General features: G+C 37.6%; 1 protein-coding gene across 8 annotated transcripts in view; it reads right to left on the minus strand.

Moving 5' to 3' along the window:
* The window catches only part of LAMB3 (laminin subunit beta 3), a 68,356-nt gene extending 50,835 nt beyond the window's left edge, over positions 1 to 17,521 (minus strand). The window contains exons 1-4 of one of the 8 annotated variants that reach the window (XM_060772836.2): positions 11,240 to 11,325; positions 11,041 to 11,137; positions 8,949 to 9,008; positions 6,776 to 6,930 (exon numbers count right to left, since the gene is read on the minus strand). In XM_060772836.2, coding sequence (XP_060628819.2) covers positions 6,776 to 6,930; positions 8,949 to 8,979 — 186 coding nt within the window. In that variant the 5' untranslated portion in view covers positions 8,980 to 9,008; positions 11,041 to 11,137; positions 11,240 to 11,325. The other 7 variants (XM_060772832.2, XM_060772838.2, XM_060772839.2 and 4 more) reach the window with 7 other exon arrangements.
* Between the last annotated feature and the right edge of the window lie 245 nt (positions 17,522 to 17,766).

A 17,766-nucleotide genomic window follows, 5' to 3' on the forward strand; every position in this document is an offset into this window, starting at 1 on the left:
TTTGCTTTCTTCCCAAGCCCCCCAAGTATTTTCCTGTCTTGGAGAACAAAGCTGCCCTATAAATTAGCTACTGCTGTCTACACCAGATACTATCTCATTGCCAATAACTGAAGGGAGATCCAATTGGCAGTCCAGACAGTGTCTACATATACTACATAGAGGAGGACATCATCCTACCCTTTACCTCAGACAGCAGAATGACTTGGTCAAACCCTGCTAGCCTAGATCCACTTTTAATATCTGCATAGATTCAAGATTTGTGGTCTATGTCTATGTCTTATATTAGGACTCTGGGAAACCAGGGTTCAAGTTTCCAATCAGCACAAGGAAACCCTGTGACAGGACCATCATACAACCAAATTAAAGGCACATAACAACAACAAAGAAGCTTACAACATTTTCAGAATCACCAGCTCCATGCTTGACTAAATGCTACTGTTCCATGTGCCTGGCCTACACATTAAGCAGCCAAATGTAGGATTCTGATAGAAGCATTCTGACTATATTTAGGCTTCAGTTTCACATTTCTATAATACTTCTTTATATAACAATCTCCTAATAGAAATGTATGATTGTAAAGAATAAAAAATGTCTTGTTTTGATTGTATTTATATGTTTTATTACTCTATAACCGAGCTGCATTAGGAGGGCTTCGTCTTGAAAGATTTCAAGGAAATGTTTGAAATAGAAATAAAATTACATAAAATAAAATATTCAATTGCTTAAAGGAAAGCATGGTGTAACCTTACCTTCCTGCAAAGGGAGCAACCTTAAAATACAAACAGGTTCTAAAGGCTAGAAACACTGCTCTCTAAATCTCTGACCTTATAATGTTTACATATGTTGTTGCCTTTTCTTCATTTTCTTCAGATAACGACTCTGTTTGATTAAGTTCCACCTATTTTCATCCTCTTTCTATAAGCTGAAGCTCTATTCTCTGCTTATTGGCTTTTTTATATCCAACAATTGTTGTTGTTAACAGCTGTCAGATCAGCTTCAACTGAAAATGACCCTATGAATGCAAGACTTCCAAGTCACCCTATCATCAGCAACTCTGTTCAGATCTTGCAGTCTCAGGGCCGTGACTTCCTTGACAGAGGGTGGGTCCACACTACACTTAAACATGCACCAAAGCGAGTTTAAAAAACATGCTTTGGCAGATGTTTAAGCCCCTATCCCCACTCCAAATCCAGGCTTTCCCAGGAGGGTGTCTGATGCTACCTCGGAAGCCACTCAAAACAACGTCAATATAAGTGATTTTAATGTTTTTGTATGTGTATGGTCTAGTATGTTTTGACATTGAATGTTTGACATTGAATATGTTGTACTCTGCCCTGAGTACCCTTTGGGGTGAGAAGGGCAGAATATAAGTACTTTAAATAAATAAATAAATAAAGTTTTGCGAAATGCTAATCATCTTCATCCTTATTTTTAATCTACTCTCTCTCACCAGAGGGACTCAGGGCAGCTTCCAAAAGTGAAAAATGGCAAACATTCAATGCTATGTGCAGTAGTACAATACAGCATTAAAACAGACAGTTAAAAATAAACATATTAAACATCTTGGCTAAAACATATAGAAAATAATCCTGTAGTGCCTTAAAGATTAACAGATCTGTTATAGTTTGAGCTTTCCTGACCACTCCAACAGATGGATGAAGTGTTAACCTAATATTTAAGGCATTTATGTATGTATACAATACATGTTGTTGTGGGTATAAAGTTTTGGGGGCTAATGGAAATGAAATCAAATGTTACTGTTAGTAGCCATTACATTATAACAAGGGCCATGGTGCCATTCACAAAACTGTCCTTTGTAGCATAGACATCCTGACATTTTGTTGTTGCTATTCATTTTTAAGTTCACTCTGACCTACAGCAACCAAATCATTGGTGTTATCAACATTTATTCAGGGGAGGTTTGCTGTTGCCTTCCTCTATAGCTGAGAGTGTGTGACTTGCTCAAGGTCACAGAGTGTTAAATGGCTGAATAGGTATCTGAACAATTTCTTTTCCATTTGTTCTCTCCTGAGCTGTGGATATTATTAGCTTTATTAGCTTTATCTTGCTTTAGTCCTCTGGAGACAGATTGGATTTCTCACTGACTGCCACCTATAACCCAGCAAGCAAAGTCAATAGCTATAGAACTAGCATCTAAAGTGCTCCGATTTTCCCACATCTGATTTACAACCCCATATCTAGCTGTTCATTATCAGCAGCATGTTCCACTGACTTCTATGGGACTTTATTCCAAAAAGGCCTACCTTGGTCAGCAGTTAGTATAGCTAATCTCCTAGGGTTCATCTATACTGTAGAATTAATGTAGTTTCACTACACTTCAATTGCTTTGCTCAGTTGTATGGAATCATGGGGATTGTAGTTTGGGGATTGTAGTTTGGTAAGACACCAGGACTCTTTGGCAGAGAAAGCTAAAGACCTTGTAAAACTTGTAAAACTACAACTCCCAGGATGTCCTAGTATTGAATCCTGAAATTCAAATGGTGTCAAACTGTATTGATTCTACAGTGTTAGGTGCACCCCCAGATACTACTTGACAGTTGGTTACTTGTCTCGTCCACAGTATAGACTTCATTTTCTTATCCTACCATATCTCTTAGACTATAAAACCATCTTCTCACTCTTTGCGATTATCATGTATTAATGATCCCTCACTGCCAGGCAAGATAAGAATGAGAGTTGGTGTCCTTGACCTAAGACAAACAACACTCTAATTTCCAAGGCCGTAATATGATAAACATTGAGAAAGTTAGTCTGCTGAGGTTTTGCATTAGTCTCAAATATTACCTGCCCCAACATGAAAACTGGAGTGACAAGAAGCCCTTCACACAAAGATGAAGAAACAATATTGCACTCAGGTTGTAAACTTTATAGGAGAAGCATCATGAGATTCCATGTGCTAGCATTTGATAATATTTTAATGATTTCAAAAACTGTCAGGCAATAAACCTGTAAGTTAAGACAGCATGAGGACTAGAAGCAAATTAGTTGTGCAATTTGGACAAAGCTTGACACCTGGGGATTCTGAGAGTTAATATCCAAGGAAGTTACATCTCCAAACTCTGGATCTGGAACAACTCAATAGAATAGTCTGCTTCCAGATTTATCACATGTCATCATAAAGGGTATTTTCAAGGCCATCTCCTGGAGGGAGGGATCCAGTAGATTCAAATGTAAACTAATGGAATTGTAGCTTGTTCTGACTGTCGATCTAATAAGTAGCTGTGAAAAAGGCAAATTTTATGTTGAAGATGAATGTAGAAACAAAGACTTTCAAAATTATATTGCTTTTTGAAAAAATGTATAGTACCACCTTACTTGAAATCATTGCATAAGTTGTTGATCATTTGTTTCTGTGTTCCTTCAGTTCATTTCCAGCTTACACCAACCCGAAAGTGAAATAATAATGGTTTTTCCTAAACAAGGTTTATTTAGAGGACTTTGTCATGCCTTCCTTTAAACCTGCAGTATAGAATGAGTGCAGTTTGTAGCCACTCCACCTTTAGTAGTTGAATGGAAATTAGTTAGGTCCTAGCACTATTGGGCGCAGAGCTTAATACCTTGTAAAACTAGAACCTCCATGATTCCATAGCATTGAGCCATAGCAGTTAAAGTAGTGTCAAACTGTATTATTTCTGCATTTTTAATCTGTTGCTTCCAAACCACTGATTAGGATTAATAGACACATGGAGACAAGTTCCCATTGTGAACATCCATATTGCACTTTGCCTAGTACTGGCGTACAGACTGCCACTGTGGGGGTACAAAGTATAAAGGTTAGAAGGAATCGCCGCCAAAGTTAGAGGCTATCAAAGCAGAGGCCCAGGACTGAAGCACTTCCATCAACAGAGAATTTGCCAGAATTGCAAAATACTTCGGGACACTAAACACACACTTGGGACATTTCTCTGATTGGCACTAAACTCAGACAGTACACATGGGCCAGCAGGGCAGAGGGTGAGGCAAGCATGGAAGAATAACCCCTCTTTCCATATCTTGTGCAGAGGTTGCAAAAAACAAAATGAGAAAGGACTTTAAAACTTTCCACTCTTTGGCACAAAAATGGAGGACGTGACATATAACATTATAATGATGCTAGGAAGGCAGTTACTTAAAATTGTCAGGGAGGGGAGGGAAATAGCCAAAAAGATTCCTCTTTCAGTTGGGAGAAGTAAGTCATGAAAGTACTCATCTAATAAAGGAAAGAAGCAGCTAATTCATGCTAAATAGATATTAGGTTGCCATGACCTTTGTTCCCAAATCTAACCAGACTTCTTTGAATATTATGCAAAATACTTGCTAATTTAGGAATTTTATGTCTGTCACTTTGTGTTGGCCGCTGGAAAGAACATTAAAAAAAAGTAAGATGACTGAAAAAAACATGTTTCTCACACATCAAGAAAATTTGATGAAAAGAATCATGGCCTGGACTGAATCTTCACAGTTCGGGACACATTGTGCACAAAATTCTCATTTGCACAGAAAACAGCTTTTTTTCTGCAAACACCCACATGCACATTTTCATCAAAACAAGTGCCAAATATAAAATAGCCTTTAAAAACCCCTGTTTTATTTTAACAAAAGCAGGTGTGGCTTTTTATTGGGCATGCTTTAAACATCTTTTAATTTTTTATGATTCCTAAATGTATTATGTGATTGTAATTGTTTTTAGATTATGAGGTAAATATTTTAATATTGTTTTTGGAAGCCGCATTGGATTCCACTCTGGGAGAAAGGTAGCATATAAAATAAATGAATGAATGATAGAAATAAACCTATGCCCTATGTCATTTTTCAAATTTCAAAGAAGTCTTCACATCAGAAAATCTACATATTGATTCCTTCACACACAAAAGGAATAGTAAAGAATTGCATCTCTTCCTATGATATTGACCATTCTCTCTCCTGTAACCTAGGTCACCTGTCCTTTAAGACTGGTTAAAGCACTGGTTCTCAACCTCTGAGTCCCCAGGTGTTTTGGCCTACAACTCTCAGAAATCACAGTTAGTTTACTAACTGTTAGGCGTTCTGGGAATTGAAGGCCAAAATATCTGGGGGCCCACAGGTTGAGAACCACTTGGTTAAAGTATGGTGAAGTATCTGGTTAGCTTTTATCTCCTTTTATATTTTTGGGAAAGGGTTGTGTGGATAGCCAGCAGAAAGATAGTGAGAGGGAGTCAGAAATAGAGTGGCGTGACTGAAACAACAGTGAACTACTAAAGCTTGGATTACTAAAATTCCCTCTGCAATTAAAAGTACAGAACATTGTTCATTTGTTTATGTAATCACCTTGTTTGTGAGATCCTCTGTTTAAGGCACCAAAGCATCTTGACTGTCCTTGGGTATATGCACTTTAAGAACATAAGAGCTATGATGGAGTAGACAAAAGGTTTATCTAGTTCAGCATCCTGTTTCATCATGTTCAACAATGCAAACACAGAAGCACCCACTAATGTGTGCTGCCCCAGCAATGGGCAAAAAGAAGCCTGAGTACTACTTGAAATCTAATTTGACTGGAGACTACATATGAAAACATTATAAATACCACTGAAAGTGGTAGGAAAATAATGTGTTTTATTGGTTGCTTTGAACCAATCAAACAGGCTTCTAGCATTATAGTAAATCTGTTTGTTCTTGCACAAAATTACCCATGGTGTGAAGCATTCCTAAATGGGTGAGTTAATAAATCAAATAAATCCCTATGCTGGATAGAATAAAAACATGTCTGCTTTGCTTTTTTTAAAAAAATAAAAAGCTTAAGCTACCATACGTCAGAGCTTAGTAAAATCCTTTTTTAACTGGAACTCCCAGAATGCCCATTCATCAGATCCTGAAAATGTCACCTTTCAGTCTACAGATCCGGAGACATCCAGTTACTATCAATATTAACTGGATATTTAGTGAGCTTTCTAAAATAGTCACATTTCCAAACTCTACCATTCCCGGTAGTTCAAATCAATTCACTGGGTAGAAGGTTCTGATCTCTTTGAAGTCCAAATGGCCAAATTACAAAATAAGCAATTACTGTCAATCCAAAAATATACCTTCTCTCCATATTTTGTGACAGTTGTGACACATCAAATCATAAAGATCTATTTGCACTTTTTTGTTTTGTTATAGGATTGATTAAAGCCCAACAGAAATGGTTGGAGCTCCCCTTAAGCGAAGCCTTAGATATAAGCTTCTGTTCAACATTGTTTGCTTTTATTAAAGGTCTAATGTATGTATTTTATAATGCTGTTTTAAATGTTATTTTAGTTACATATTGTTGAAGGCATTGAATGGCTGCTTTGTAAAGCCGCCTTGAGTCACCTTCGGGCTGGAGAAAGGCAGGGTAGAAATGTCGCAAATGAATAAATTATTAATTTAATCAATGACATCAGGGAGTTTTTACCTTCTCTGAAATCATATTTAGATAAATGGAAAGTTGCTTTAGATTTATGGTAAATGTATTGTTATTTTCTCATGCTGTGAACCTGTAAACCTAAAACCTCAGAAAAACATGGAAAACCTTACTCAACAAATGGGGAAATAATATGCAGTGCCTGGTGAGTTTCTTGTTTGTTGTGTTAAAAAGGAAGTTACATATGTACCAAGTCTCTTGCACCATACCCTACTGACAAGTAGAATCATTGTGAAAATATGGCAATTTCAGTTAAGAGACATCATCCTATCTGCTCAATAGCAAACACATAACTGCTGCCACTGCTACTGATGATGCTTGTTTCCCCTATGGATAAAAACATTTATATCTTACTTCCCCATATGGAGTGCAGTAAGTTTCTGGCTGGACAAGTCCACAGGTAGAAGAGGCTTTCAAGTGATGGATTCTTCCAATAAGGAGATCTCGAACAGGTGGGTAACACGCCCCATGTAAGCAGGCATTCTGCGCAATCAGGAGCTGCGGGGAGACTGAGAGATGGGAATAAGAACCGAACTTTAATTATGCCATTAAATAAAAGAGAATCACAAAAGTCACCTCTAGCATGGTGTTTGAGCACTTGACTATGTGTCCGGAGGCTTGGCTTCAATTCCCTGCTCAGCTAATGAAACCCATGTAATGATGTTGGGTAAATCTCAATTGCAGAAAATGTAATGATAAGTTAGCCCTACGGTTTTCTTAAAACAGAAACAACTTAAGGCATACAACAACAAAAGCTCAGTTGCCTCATAGAAACAATCAGAGACAAAATGGCAGATGGTATAGTTCAGTTGATGTAAAAAATTAGGAAGCCTTATGACCAAGATTGATTTAAGATGCAATCCTACACAATGGAGAAGCAGACACTCTTTTTCTTTTTTGAAAGGCTGCATTTCCTCTTGGTCTCTAGCAGCTGGTGGCTCTTTATGCCACTGGGTGGTGAATTTAGATTGACAAATTAATGATCTGATAGCCCATCTGAGACACTGCCAGTTTTACTCTAAACTTTAAAGGAGCTATCCACAGAGTTAAACGCCATCCCCAAAAGGAAAACCTTGGATAATCCCTTTAAATGTGCTAGTTCAATTATATTTTTAATTTTGTATGAGAGGAATTTTAAAGCCATATCTGTTATAGTATTTGTAAGGCACTTGAGTCTTGAGCTAGACAAAAGCACGATATACATATATGTATTGCTTTACTCTCAGTGCATGGATAACTGGATGGATGCTAAAGCCATGCATTTCCATTGGCCCTGCTTCTGTTTACACTTCCCCACAACCTTCCACAATGTTAATCACATGAGGTAATAAAATTCAAATACATGCCCAATTATCCGGTTTGATCTAGGAAGCTATGTAGGTTCAGCCCTGATTAGAGCCAATGAATACTTGGTGCTGTAGGCTATATTAAGGAGCTTTCCTGCCCCGGCACAGCTGGGGAGGGAAAGAGGTTTTCCTCCTTCCCTGAAAGGAGAGCAAATAGTTCCGGCAGGGAATATTTTTTAGGTGCTGGAACCAGGGTTCTAGCCCCAGCCTACCTCCTCCTTCATTCATCTGCCGACCACCCACCCACCACTCTCACCCATTAAATAGTATATTACGGTTGCTGTTAGGGGGCCAGGTAAGCATCTTTTCCCTCCTCTGTTCTTCACCTACCCTATACTGTTTCAGGGAAAATGGGGGTGGCGTGGCTTTAAATAGGTTGTCACAGAAAGCAGTTAAGAAAAGCTAATAATTTGGTGTATACCCGGGGCCTTCAGGGGTGAAGGCCATTATCTAAAACACTTGCCTTAGGTTCAGTTGTTGAGGTGAGGTGAATTCAAATGGCCTAGGAATGGGGAGAGACTGGCCTCAGATATCTTGAGTGAGACTTCTCCGACACATTTCCCCTAGAGATTGCCCGAATTAGGTTTCCAGGGGACCCAGGTGTTCCACTCAACCTAGCCAAGGCGTAGGCTGGGCAGGGATGCTACCTCGGCTTAGCCACACCAAGTTCACGATCCATAGATTTAGATCCAGTTAAAGTTAAATAGGTAACCATTAATAAAAGTTGCCCAAATTTAAACCCAAGTACTGTTGTGTGGTCTCGTTATTTTGGGGGTTGGCAGGCAATGAAGATTAAACATAGAAACCCACCTGTGAATATTCTTTGCCTAAAAAAACCCTATGAAATTCACAGGGTCATCATAAACCGGAAGGCAGCTTGAAGGCACATACACAGGACAGGATTGGAAAAAAGGCTAAGCATTAGCCTATTTCTGATACCTACCATGACCATTACCAGATTGCATTTGTAAGCAGTTTCTGCAAATTTTGCATATTGTTATCCATTGCTGAAATTAATTGTCTGTCATTTTAAGTCAGTTTTAAATAAAGATTATATGCACACAAATTTGGAAAATACAATTTAGCTTGGACTTTCCCATTAACAATAAATAATTGATACAAAATCAATACAAAATTATATGTTGTTGTTTTTTAAAGATACTTGTTTAGGGAACACTTACCTAGGACAAAAAGCAAGATCCTCCACATCATGATGAGATTCCACAAAACCCAAAATTCTCCTGAGATGAAAATAAAACACAAATTTAATAGCATATAGATTATTTATTTATTTATTTATTTACTTTACTTTACTTGTATACCGCAGTTTCTCAGCCTAACAGGCGACTCAACGCAGTTTACAACAAAGGTACAACAGTCAACAATATACAATTTAAAACCATAAAAGCATAATACACAATCTTAACACAACAATAACAACCCAATGCATCTCATGACTAAAATCGTGATCCAGTTTCGTCGTCCATATTACCATTCCTGTAATCATCACATTCATTGCACTATGGCATGAGAAAAAAAATGATCTATCAGCCTTGTAATTCCTGTAATAACATGCCATTTCACTGTTGTTGTACTGTATTAAGGCCCTTTCAACCTTAATTTATCACCTACCTCTTGCACTTTACCATCAGCCCTTGTTCGGGCAGTTGAATTGCACAAGGCTTCCTTCGCCCCTCAACTTGGGAATACCCATTATGCTTGGCTGCTGGTTGTTGTATGATGAATTATGTCTTTAATTATGTGTTATGATGTTTGTATATGTATTTTATTTTGTATATTTTATTCTGTTTGATTGGGCTGAGACCCCATGTAAGTCGCCCCGAATCCCTTTGGGGAGATGGTGGTGGGATACAAAAATAAAGTTGTTGTTATCAACATCATTATTAGCCTAAAAGTGCCATAAATAAGTATATAATTGAATTCAGCACTATACAGAACTGAAGGTTCAAGGTGAAATCCAAACATATATATCCTAAAACCTCATAAATGTCCCCTTGACCTCATAATAATATTAAAACTTTATTTGTATCCTGCCCTATCTCCCTGTGGGGACTCAGGGTGGCTTCCAACACAACAGGCAAACATTCAATGCCTATATAAAAAAAACCCATAAAAAATAAAGAACAATACAAAACATTAAACACTAAATTAAAATAAGCAATTATATTAAATAATAATCATTATGGCATTCCATTGTGAACACTGCTTTAGAAAAAAGCCCAGCTGTGTGAGCAATAAGGGATGTGTTATGCCAAAAATGTCCCCTTTAATTAATTAAATGGGAAAATTTATTCCTGAAGGGAATCTTTCTGCTGTATCTGAACATAGTGATGTTATTTGAGATGTTTTTCCCTTTTCAACATCAGTAAATAAACAAACATTGTTTGGTTGGTTTTTTAATTTGCTTTGTATTAAATTTATCAAAGTGTGTGACTGTAAGCTGCCCGGAGTCCCCTCGGGGAGGAAGATGGGGTATAAATAAAGTAAATTATTATTATTATTATTATTATTATTATTATTATTATTATTATTATTATTATTCACATGGCTCACTGTTATAGTTGACACTCTGTATACACAGATTCCACATCAATAAATTTGCCTATCCATAGCTTGAAAATTCAAAAAGCTAACTTTGTGCCATTTTATATAAAGGACACAATTTTACTCTATCATTACATATAATGAGACTTGAGCACCCACAATTTTTGGTATCCATATGGAATCAAACCCCAGGTGATATCAAGGTGTATTTTATGTAAGCTCAGGCAAAAGACATGCACATCCCAATTTTCACTGCCACTTCTCTTTATGAAGGAGAAAAAGTGATCTCAAAACATAATTCAAAGGTGCACTCCTCAGTCACAGGCCAAGGTTGATTCTTCTCAATTCACTTTTTACTCATCGCTTTTGCTCAACATCTTTGTATAAGTACAGCTTGAACAAAGACTTTCACCAAAGAACTAATATCCATAATTTAGCCCTTTTGTTTGTTTTGTTCCTTTCAGAGAATAAATAAGTACTCAATTTCTATACAGACTTTGGAGAACCTGATTCTGCTGTGACAACCATGGTAACTGTGGAGCTACAACTTCAGGCAAATACAGAGAATGCACTTGTTTAGATCTAGAAAGCAAGTAAACACATCATTTTCTGAAATATCGCCTACAGCATGCATTTCCTTTCACTTTAGTTCTATTGCTTTGTGAAGTGCGAGCCTTCACTCTAGATACCAAAATTAATTCTCCTTACCTTTCAGCAAAGCAGAAAACCTTTTCTGGGTAAGAGAATCTAAATCGACAGAGTAATTCTTCCAGTTGCTGCTACCAAATCACTATGAGTTGATAATCTGTTGAAAACACACCAGTAATTTCTCACCTATGATTCAGAAACACTTTGTTGCAGATGCAATGCCAAGGGGGTAATTTTCAGCTCCCCACATCCCACTTACTCTGAGCCAGATATTTTCTACTCTCATTGACAGAAGTCCACCTAAATCCTGCACTTGGTCTCTGGAACTCTTTCGTTTTTAAATCTGCCTCACCTGGGCAAGTAAGTTCCTGTGGGTGTTGCAGTAATGATAAAAGCAGTGATTCAAGGATCTCTTCAGACAGACACACCTATTTACAGTATAACTCATTATACCTCATAGACAGTGAGCGCATGTCGAACTAGCAATCTTTTTAACAATGTATGGAATGGACACAATTATTCTGACGTATGAATTTACCTTCTGCGGCTGTAGTATTGCAAAGCTGAGGCATTTTTTTATATTCTCACTTCTCTGAAGTTTTCTTCTTTTTTAAAAAAAGTTTTGATTGACTGTATTAATGGCATACAGAATATAGAAATGAAAACATCTGGAGATAATAAAATACAAAGAATCCAGGTACAGCTATCTATAAACCATAAGAAAATGTTTTTGTATTAATAATATTGGGGTTTTTTAGCTCTTCAAGCTTCTTTCCTCAGACAAGCATTGGGGGGGAGGGGGGAGGGGGAGAGAGAAGGACACATTTCCCAGTTTGGATTCTTCAAACAATGTTATAGGCAAAGCAACTCAAAGCCTGCTTCTTGGCAGGAGTTTGGTCTGGATGGAACATGAGGTCTCTTTCAACTCTATGTTTTTACATTTTGTGCATTCAGAAGCAATATTTCTTGAAAACAGTTCTCAAAAATATCTCTTGCTTAAAAACCAGTTAATAGATCCAATTCATTCATATACCAAGTTTATTCAAGGAATAGAACAATAGTGATAATACAATCTAACTTGTATTTTTTTAGGTGACTCACTCAATACACATTATCCTGCATTTTGTTTCAAATTTATTCACATTACACAGGGCAATGATGCATAAATCTTTCAACTGAAATGCACTTTGAAATTGCCATTCAAGGAGTCAAATGATGCTACTATATCTGGAGTGTGCTTTTCCCCTATGGGATAGACACAGATAATTGCAGTTACCCCATACATTTGCATGTCGGGATCTGTACATGCAACATGAGCATTTCATAGAGACATTTATGTCAGCACAGGAGAGCCAGTCTGGAGAATATGTAGCCCTCTAGATGTTCTTGCTCTGCAATTCTCATTAGCCTACCCAGCAATGGAAGGCTGGATCTACACTGGCCTATAATCCATTTTTTAAATCTAGATTATCTACTTTGAACAGGATTAAATGAGTCTGCATTGCTACATAATCAAATTCAAAGCAAATAATCTGGATTCAGTAACTGGATTATATGGCAGTGTAGATAGGGCAGAAAATTGTGGGAGTGTCTAACCAAAAATATCTGGCCATGTTCTCCATTTCAAATTAAGAGGATGGAAAGATATTTGTCAAAAAAACATAATGTGTAAGCTTTATTTAAATGCCACTACTGCTTCAAAAACATAGTTAACAGAATGCACTTCAAACTGAGTTTTACACTTCAAACTGAGTTTGAAGCAATTGAAGCAAGGTAGGATAATGGAGAAACATGGAAAGAGAAGAGAAAAATGGGCATTTTAAAGCTGAAAAAGTGGGCTGAAAGGGCCTTAATCAGAACTATCAAATTTGGAAAATAGACGGTACTTAAACTATATGATAAAGGGAAAGGTTTCCCTTGACATTAAGTCTAATCATGTCCAACTTGGGGGGGGGGGGGTGTTCATCTCCATTTCTAAGCCAAAGAGCTGACATTGTCCATAGATGTCTCCAAGGTCATGTGGCTGGCATGACCGCATGGAACACCATTACCTTCCTGTTGAAGTGGTACCTATTGGTCTACTCACATTTGCATGTTTTCGAACTGTTAGCTGGGGCTAACAGTGGGAGCCTATCCCATTCCCCAGAAGTCAACAAGTTCAGCAGCTCACCGCTGCACTACCGGGGTTTCCTAAAATACAGGATAGGAACCAGTAAAATGAGTGAGTGAAGCACAGCCATTAGGTTGCTTATAGTGCCTAAACTGTATTCAGTAGCCTTGGGCTGTTTTGCATTTCTTATTCTCCCTCTAAGTTCTCCTTTTCAGGTAAAAATGAACTGTAAAATCTCATTTCTACTCCAGAACACTGTCTTCTTTGATAATAGATCTCAGAGACCCCAGTGCCCCACCGCCTACCTACCCACGTGCACCCATTGGAAGAACTGGAAGTATAGTTCAGCCTTTTCCATCTTTAAGTACTTCGAGACCTAGTGTGGGCCATGTAGAGATCTCACCACCATCACTTTCCAGACTATTTGTAGTTGCCCACTTCTCCAGCAAAGAAAAAAAACTCTGGCAACTATACTCATGCAAAAGAATAGACATCTTCCACAAATCAGTGGAATCAGGTGCAAATGAATGGAAAATAGTCTCAGCATTTTCACTGCACTACTGCATGGGTTAATACTTCTTTGTTGACAATTACAAAAAAATGTCATATCCCAACTTCTGAGCACATGCTTCATGTACAGAAAAATCCCATTTTCATTCTCTCACATATTTTGAGAGAATTGTATGAAAAATCTCTTTTTGAAAACCTGAATAAAGGAAAATACTGGGCTACATGGGTATGTAGACTGACATTGTCTAAGGCTGCACCTACACTGTTGAATTATTGCAGTTTGGAACCACTTAAATGGCCATGGTCCAATACTATCAAATCATGAAAGTTGTAGGTTTAAGCGGTACCAGCACTTCTTAGTAGAGAAGGCTGAAAACTATAACTCCCATAATCCCATAACATTGAACCATAGCAGTTAAAGTTGTGTCAACGTACATTACTTCTACAATGCAGATGCACTCTAAGGCAACTTCCTACATATGGTAGTACATTAAAAACAAAGAGACAACACTCTCAACTCTCGTTGTGTCTTAAGTCTGGCACTGTGGATTTAGCTCAGCCTTATTTTTACTTCTCAGGGTGTAGGGTATTCTCAGTTTCCGTTCCTTTCTAAACTTTTTAAAAACTGCAGTGCCACAATGTTGTCTGAAGTGTATTGTCAATGGCTTAGTGTTGTGTTACCTTCGCATATTTCCATTTTCTATTTTAGTTCTGAAAATGAAAAACCACTTTTCTATCTCACTGGTTTAAAAATGCAAGTAGGGATGGCAAATCACAATCTGTCTCCTTAGGCTATAAGATTTGAAGGCCTGATTGGGAGTTTTCTTCCGTTCTTGGGTGTGTCAAGAATGCTTGGTAACTGGATTGAGACGCTGGGTGTGCCTGCTTTTGTGTTGCTTGCCCAGACTCCAATTACTAATGCTGTGATGCCAACTTTTTCATCATGGAATCTTGATTCAACAAACCACCATGTAGTTAACAGCTCTCAACATGTCAGGGAAGATTAGTAGGCTTGCAGAAAGAAAGAGAAATGTGTGTTTTTCAAACTTTCTGTGATACACCTCCTACACATGCTAGAAAGGCCTTCAGATAGGCACTGGATCCAAATACCAGTGCAAAAGAAAACAGTACTTTTTCTATTCCCACAATACCTTTCACCACAAAGAAAACTGTGTCAAAGAGAGAAGGAATAACTACATAGCATATCACTATATCTGTGTTAACTGTCTTATTATAACCTGAGACCCATTCACACTACAGAATTATAGCACTATAATAGTGTAATAGTGGTGTCACTAGAGATGGTATAACCCAGTGTGAGAACTCATAATGCCATCCTCATGGACCTATTCCCATTCCAGACCATTCAGAACCTTTAGTAATATTTTTTGTACTAATGTTACCCATAAATCATAATTCCTGTACCTCATTAGATATCTGGAGGACCTTAAGATGGTAGTGCATGTGCTGGTAACCTCAAGGTTGGCCTTCTGCAATGCGCTTTATATTGGGCTCCCTTTGTACCAAGTTCGGAAGCTCCAGTTGGTTCAAAATATGGCAGCCAGAATGATTACAGGAACACCCAGGAGTGAACATATTACACCAATCCAAAAGTCACTCCATTGGCTGTCAATTAGTTTCTGGGCAAAGTACAAAGTGTTGGTTTTGACTTTTAAAGCCCTACATGGTTTGGGTCCAGGTTACCTACAGGATCACCTTTTCCCATACAATCCGTCCCAAACATTGACGTCTTCTGGGGGGCATCTACTCCAGCCAGCCTGAACCCAACTAGTGACCGTCACCCAGGGGGGCTTTTCATCAGCTGCTCCAAGACTGTGAAACGACCTGCCGGAAGAACTCTAACAGTTAGATCAGCTGTTGCAATTTAAGACACAAATGAAGACCTATCTCTTCCGGCAGGCCTACCCATACAGTTTTAATGATACATTTTAAACTTGCATCTTATGTTTAATATTAGCTTTGTGCATTTTAATATATTTTTGTGGAAATATGTTTTAATATCTGTATTTTTAAAATGTTGTAGCTAGCCTTGAACTGTGAGGGGAGGTAGGCAAGAAATAAATTATTATTATTATTATTATTATTATTATTACTATTATTATTGCAAAATCATCAACTATTAAAACAAACAGCAGCAGTAGCACATTTATAAATAAACAACAACAGAGTGTGCTGTGCCTGCAGTTGAAAACATGATTCAAAGCATTATTGTAATTGAGTTACAATGACAGCTCTGATGGAGACAATATTTTTCTTCCTTATGAAAGCACAACAGCTCTCGTATTTTGGGCCCTGCCTGCATGGCCCCCAAGATTGTCTGCCAAATCAGTTGAAGATTTTTTTTCTTTGAAGATCACTTATCATTATTTTAGCAAATAATATTAGATCAATATATTTACAATTGGTCCATCATATCCAGGAATTCTGTATCCATGAATATCCATAGCATGAAAAAAATTAATCACAAACAGCAAATTTTGATAAAGGTCACCATTTTGCCACACCATCGTATATAATTAGACTCAATTTTCCACCAATGTTGGTACCACTGGAGTCCTGGGCAAACACCAGCAGATACCAAAGGTCCACTGTACATCATTCAGTAAAGATTACCTATTTTATAGTTCTTGGGTGGATGGCACTTGTGTATACGTGTAGGCTTCTCTCTGATGCCACTTTAATATCACCTTTATATTAAAGACACGTGGTCACTGAGCACTTGGCAATCATAGCAACACTTCATAAGTTGTGTGTATACACCAGCCTACTACAGACATGGTCAGTTTTAAGTAAAGAAGTGATAAGAAATACAAATGAACCAGTCTTTGACATGAACTGGAGACTGCCTAGTTGTGTTTCCTGCTCAGGATAACAACTCTCTTTTTTTTTGCCCCTCTTACATTTCATTGTTGTGGTTTGAGCTTGTTTTATTTAATGTTTAAAATAAATAAACTTGAAAACAATGTAACTTGAAATCAAATTCAATAAAGAAATACAAGTTTCTGTGCTAACTTGTAATTGTTATGGTCTCAGAAAACAAGAACTCAAACTTTATTTGATTTTTTCTAAGCTTTGCAGTGAATGGAATGGAAGGCTCTATCCCACAGAAATCTGTTTTATAATGCACTAAGTAAAATTCTATATAAATTGTATATTTCAGTTTCAAGGCCATTGTCTACAAATTATTAGAATCTGGTCAAGACTTCCTCCATTGCTGGGCTGGGATGTTGCACAAGTGCTTTGTAGGCATATGTGATGCACAGCATTTATATGTTAATATATATCTTGTTATTATATCTTATCTATGTTGCAAATGTAATCCTCTGCACCAGACAGCTGACCTCCACCTTGCCCTTTAGAGGTTAGCTGACCACACTCTACCCATGAGTATGGCTGTCCGCATGGAAGTGTACTTACTTCGCTTGTTCCATTTCAGACTGGCGTGGTGGCCTGTTGCTAGCTAACCTATGTGAATCTTTTTAAAGGAAAAAAAACCCTAAGCAAATAGGACTGGAATGTTTCCTGTTTGGATTTATTGACCAACATTGCAGACAGGTGGACAGCTTAAGCTAATTTTGCTGAATCCAAGTATCTTTTGCAACAACTGCTCTTTTTTCAAGGGAGACGTTGTGTTGGTGATGTTGGATATGGTAGTATTGTTCCTGTTCTTATTGATGTTATATTCCCAGTTTGAGATGGCTAACAATAGTTAAAACAAACATAATTAAAAATACTGGAATGCAAAAATTCAATTTTGTTGTTGCGTGACTTCAAGTCATTTCAAACCTATGGAAACCTTAAGGCCAACCTATCTTGGTTTTCTTGGCAATATTTGTTCAGAGGGGGTTTGCACTTACCTTCATCTGATGCTGAGATTTGAACCATGGTCTCCAGAGTGTAGTCCAACACCCAGTCTGCTAATCCAGACTGGTTCTCTGAAATTCAATTAAACTGCCATAACATTAAAACCAGTTCAAACAAATTAAGAAAACAACAACAAAATAAATAAAAGTTCAGCACATTATGCAAGATTGGTCTCCCCTTAAAAATACATTTTCAGAGGCCTGTTGGAATGAAAAGAGTTCCACCTGCTTCAGGAAAAATAATCAGAAGATTCTGGGAAAGGTCCAGAACCTTAGAGCAAC

Source organism: Anolis sagrei, chromosome 4 (genome assembly GCF_037176765.1).
Source record: "Anolis sagrei isolate rAnoSag1 chromosome 4, rAnoSag1.mat, whole genome shotgun sequence".
Taxonomy (NCBI): domain Eukaryota; kingdom Metazoa; phylum Chordata; class Lepidosauria; order Squamata; family Dactyloidae; genus Anolis; species Anolis sagrei.